We start from the raw sequence: 5,051 nt of genomic DNA, 5'->3' as shown, positions 1-5,051 counted from the left end.
CCTAAAGGAAGTGAGGGAGGGAGCCCTGTGGAGATCTGCGGGGGAGCCTTCCAGGAAAAGGGAACAGTCAGTGAAAAAGGAAATCAGAGACACCCCGCTCCTTCTGTGGGCCTGTGTGTGTCTCACCCTGTTCACAGAGGCTCTGCCACAACGTGGTTTGTTGTCGTTGTTGTTGTTTCTGGCCGTGCCGCTGGCAGGATCTCAGTTCCCCGACCAGGGATTGAACCGGACCCTCAGCGGTGAAAGCGCAGCGTCCTGACCACTCGAATGGCAGGGAATTCCCTCACAATGTGCTATTGAATACTCATGGTAGCACCAAGGACATCCTGTGCTTTGCCTACATTTCAAATACAGAGGAAACTGCAGGGACTCAGAGGGGTTAAGAGACTTGTCCAAGGTCATACAGCAAATAAGTGGTGAGGGCAGGGTATTAACTGAGTTCTGTCTGACACCAGAGAGTAACCACTGCACCCAACTGCCCCAGTGTAGCTACATCTCCTGACTTGGAGGTAATGGACGTCTCAAACAGAAGGTGTGGAGTCCTTTTGACTATTACTCCCACCCCCTCTTTCCCTCATTCATAATTCCGGGGAGAGTGTGGACCAAAGTCCTCAGTTGGGAGTATCTTTGAGCTCTGATACGTAACGTTTTTTAGAAATTTTTTTTATTGGAGTATAATTGCTTTACAATGTTGTATTACTTTCTGCTGTACAATGAAGTGAATCAGCTATATGTATGCCTATATCCCCTCCGTCCTGGACCTCCTTCCCACGCCCCCCATCCCACCCATCTAGGTCGTCACAGAGCACCGACCGAGCTGAGCTTCCTGTGCTTTATAGCACGTTCCCACTAGCTATCTATTTTACGCATGGTAGTGTATATATGTCAGTCCTAACCTCCCACTTCGTCCCACCCTCCCCTGCCCCCACTCTGTCCACATGTCCATTCTCTAGGTCCACGTCTCTATTCCTGCCCTGCAGATAGGTTCATCTGTAACAGCAGGTGGACTTCCCTGGGGGTCCAGTGGGTAAGACTCTGTGCAGGGGGCCCGGGTTCGATCCCTGGTAGGGGAACTAGATCCTGCATGCATGCCGCAACTCAGACCCAGAGCAGCCAAAATAAATAAACATTTTTAAAAAAAATAAAAGCAACAGCAGGGATGTGCCCAAGTCACCTACCAGTGTTCTGGTCAGTTTCTATTCACTGCATCGGCCTTACATCAGGGGAGGACACACTGCAGCAACTGTGAATCCTGAAAATTGACAAATTATCTCAAAATCCTCAACATCATACTGTTTCTCTTAGAAAGGAAGTTCAGGGGAGTGGCTAGGAGCATGGGAGCTGGGGCTAGACTCTGGGGCTCAAACCTGGCTCCGACCCTCTCTAGCTGTGTGACCTTGGGAAACAAGCTTTGCAGTTGGCCACGAAGATTGCCCATCCACAGATGCAGACAAATTTTAAAAGTACAATTGTTCTGCATTTATGTGTGTGATTATTTAATGGAGACCAATTATTAAGGCCATTCTGTGGCTTCAGCTGGAAGCTTCAGAAACATTATTTCAATGTATAGTACTCACTGCAAGGGAAGTGTAACAATGCCATGGCATAAATGAGTAAACTGAGGCTCAGAGAGAAGTAATTTGCCCAGACAACGCAACACTTAAGTGGCAGGGGCAGAACTGAAACTCAGGTCACCTGATTTCCCTGTCTCAGCATTTTGTGCTGAACAGCCCCCCTCAAAATGATCACGGAATAAACAACCCGCAGAAATGCAAAAATATTTAATAATTGGCAATAACTTAACAACAGAAGACAGAACAGCAAATACACACAGGAACTTCATAAATACAAAACACACTTAAGTAACAGAACTCAAAAAACTACTTATCCAGAAGACTTTTGGCCCTTTCACTACCCAGTCCCTCAGGGAATGAGGCCTCCCCAGCCGGGAGGTCCAAGAGTCACATATTCATGGAATCGCAAAGCGGGCATTGAAGGTTCAAAGCAGGGGGTGGGACCTGTCATGAGACAGGGCTGTTCCTGTAACCACAGAAGTAGAAACTGGTCCATGGTACGTGGTGGTCAGCGACCAAGGCGGACACGGACTCCAGTCTTTTCCTGCCAGCCCGGGCCCGGGAAGATCCTAGGGCAACGCATCCCGCGGAAATACCGCTGCTTCCGGGGGAACTCGTTCTGGTCTTTGGGAAAAGGGCGCCTCTGGCACCAGCGCCGGCGGGTCCAGGCTGAGAGACCCGCCTGGTCCGATGGGGCCACGGAGGAGGGCGGCGTCCGCAACCAGGCGCCCCCGGGGCTTCGGGTCCCAGGCGGAGCCGCGGCGGGATCACAGACAAGGACCCGAGTGCGCCACCAGCCGCAGGTCCCACGCGAGCAGGCGCAGGAGGTTGAAGATGACGGTGGCTTCGTGGCACCGAGGCGAGCCCTGCAGCCCGGGAAGCAGGCGGAGCGGGGCTGAGTCAGGAATCTCCTTCCCCGAGAGACCCCCCTCCAGACCCGCACGGCTCCAAGCCGGCCTCCCGTCTAGCCGCTTTCCCGCCTGCTCCACTCACAGCTGTGCGAGTCTGGGGACGCCTCCCGGGCCGCCGCAGGGACTTCCTCCGGGAGCCTGGCCGGACCAGCTCGAGCTGGAGGGAGAACGGGAGGTCAATGCAGGCGGCGGGGAACCGAGCCTCCCCTCCCAGGTGACTCCGCCCCTCACCCTCCCAGCCGCAGACCGAAGCCCGGATCTGGGGACACCGAGAGGACGTGAATCGTGTCTGCGCCCGTTTCTGGCCTCACGGGACAGATTCGCAGTCGGGGGGCCTGGCCTTGAGACCAGGGGCGCAGAGCGAGCCGGGAGGGGTGCGGGGCCAGGGCGCGGCGCACTCACGCAGGCCGCCACGTCCCGCCCCGCGGCCGCCAGCAGCTCCAGGGTCGGGCCGACGCCGGGGAACAGCTCGGGGCTCGGCAGGCTGCTCAGCACGTCTTGGGCGTCGGCGAGGCCGCGGGCCACCTGGCGGAGCAGCGCACGGGACTGCGGGGACCCGGCGGGAGTTAGACGGGGCGGCGCGCCAGCCCGCGCTCCCCCACCCCCACCCCGCCCGCCGGCCTCGGGCCTCACGGAAGGCCGCGGAGGGTCCCTCCTCCGGCGGAACGAGCAGTTGCGCGGCCTCCAGCTCAGCGTCTCTTCCTCCTGCGGGACAAGGGCTGGGGTGACGCGGAGTCTCCTGGCAAGGGCCCCTGAAGCGCTGGGACGTCGGAGATTCCTGGACGTGGCTCGGGACTGGCCGGGACGGTTGTGCTTATCGTGTCCCGAACCAGGCAGCGCTCCGATGGCTGAGCGGGGCTGAAAGGCACCCGCGCTCCCCGTGCGGAGCCTGCGCCCCGATGTGGAGCCGAGTCCGCCTGGAGGGGGCGCCCCTCTGTGACCCGCACCAAGGCCGTGCCTGAGCTGACCACCGGGGCCTCCCGGAAGATGTCGTGGTCACAATTCTGGACCCTGAAATCTGAGATGTGCCTGCTGGACGCTAGGACGCGAGGGCCCCGCGGGACAAAGACTGATGTCTCCGAGCCCGCGGGCCCGGGGTCCACGGGGCGGGGGCGTCTGAGCATCACTCACATAGCGGTCCCTCAGTGCCTTGATGGCCAGCAGCGCCCGGGGGTCCAGGGAGCGGTAGTGTGAGAGGAGGCGGCGCGGAGGCTCCACCACTTCGGGGTCCGCCGCCACGCCCACCGTCACCAAGACCCACAGCCCCACGGCCACCGCGGCTGCGCCACTCGGCCCCATCTCTGCTCCTGCAGGACGCGACGGACGTCAGGGAGCTCAAGGAGAAGGCCCCGAGTCCAAGCCCCTGCCTGTGGTTAGACTTGCAGAGGGACTGACGCTCAGAGCGTGGGCTGTGGACACACGCAGGGGAAGAGACAGGATGGGCCTCCTCCTACCCTCAGCCTCTCTCCTCTCACTCCTCACCTACGATGTGTCTCTGGTGCCTGGTGCTGCAGCGGGGCCTGCCTCCCACTGTCCTCTGGGTGGTGTCCAGAGTGGGGTCCACCTGGGACAGTGGTGCCTGCACCCTCCATGGTGCCTTTTAAGTGCCCAGCTGAGAATGGTGAGCAACCGGGCTTCCCCGTGCAGGGTAAGCTTTCCCAACGTCATTGCTGGCCACTGATCAGCCCAAAGGGTTGCAGGCAGGGGTTTGAGGACTTTACCCACCTGTGGGCCAGTGCCAGTGATGACTCTGCCCAACCCTCTCTCCTGAGCCAATTGCTATGTTTGTTTTCTGCACCTTTTGTTTTTTCTGTGTGTTGGTCTTTCTTTTGCACTCGAGGAATGAACTCAAAACACACCTTTTCCTTCGGCTGGAAGCTGCAAGCTTGGCAGAGGTACCCGTACAAGTGCCTGCTGTCAGGAGTTCATACTTGGGTTTCTTTCTCTCTTTCTTTTTAAAGATTTTTTTTTGATATGGACCATTTTTTAAAAAGTCTTTATTGAATTTGTTACAATATTGCTTATGTTTTAAGTTTTGGTTTTTAGGGCCACGAGGCATGTCAGATCTTAGCTCCCCAACCAGGGACTGAACCCACGCCCTCTGCATTAGAAGGTGAAGTCCTAACCACTAGACTGCCAGGGAAGTCCCCATACTAGGGTTTCTAATGCTTGCTCTTCAATCACTCTCTTGTCATTATATCTTTTCTCTCCCTGTCTTTTTTTCCCCTCTTTCTCTGCACAAATATCCCTGCCTTCTGTTTTCTCAGCTTCTTTCCTCATCTGGGACTTAGACAAACTCTCTCTGGCTTCCTTAGTCTGTTATTAAATGATATGTATTCCTTTGCCAATTATAAAACTATTCTTCGTTTGCTGTTGAAAATTGGAATTGCAAACATGTTTTTCTCAACCACTGTTAATAATAATTATAGTTGATACATACTGAGCACTTCCTGTATGCTTGGCTCCACTTTAAGCTCTTCTCATGTATTTACTGCTTTATTCTCCCCAGCAAGTCTGTGAGGTAGGTCCTCTCACTGGCTGACATTTTATAAGATGAGGAAGCTGA

The 5,051-nt window shown here is 56.0% G+C and overlaps 1 protein-coding gene across 1 annotated transcript; it reads right to left on the bottom strand.

The window, feature by feature from the left end:
* Positions 1-2,538: 2,538 nt before the first annotated feature.
* Positions 2,539-3,784, bottom strand: LOC103003773 (interferon lambda-4-like). The gene is made up of 5 exons (XM_007180046.2): positions 3,617-3,784; positions 3,119-3,190; positions 2,888-3,031; positions 2,717-2,744; positions 2,539-2,642 (listed from the first exon to the last, which is right to left on the bottom strand). The coding sequence occupies exons 1-5, from the start codon at positions 3,782-3,784 to the stop codon at positions 2,539-2,541; spliced, it is 516 nt and encodes a 171-aa protein (XP_007180108.2).
* Positions 3,785-5,051: the final 1,267 nt, after the last annotated feature.

The sequence above is a fragment of the Balaenoptera acutorostrata genome, chromosome 19 (genome assembly GCF_949987535.1).
Source record: "Balaenoptera acutorostrata chromosome 19, mBalAcu1.1, whole genome shotgun sequence".
Classification (NCBI taxonomy): Eukaryota; Metazoa; Chordata; class Mammalia; order Artiodactyla; family Balaenopteridae; genus Balaenoptera; species Balaenoptera acutorostrata.
The sequence above is the reverse complement of the archived record's forward strand: the minus strand, read 5'-3'. Positions and strand labels throughout refer to the sequence as shown.

Excerpts from the sequence above, each read along its gene's own strand:
- LOC103003773 (XM_007180046.2), bottom strand. The coding sequence starts at position 3,784 with ATGGGGCCGAGTGGCGCAGCCGCGGTGGCCGTGGGGCTGTGGGTCTTG. Across the intron at positions 3,191-3,616 it reads AGGCACTGAGGGACCGCTAT|GAGGAAGAGACGCTGAGCTG; the intron begins GTGAGTGATGCT and ends CTTGTCCCGCAG. Across the intron at positions 3,032-3,118 it reads GGGACCCTCCGCGGCCTTCC|TCCCGTGCGCTGCTCCGCCA; the intron begins GTGAGGCCCGAG and ends GGGTCCCCGCAG.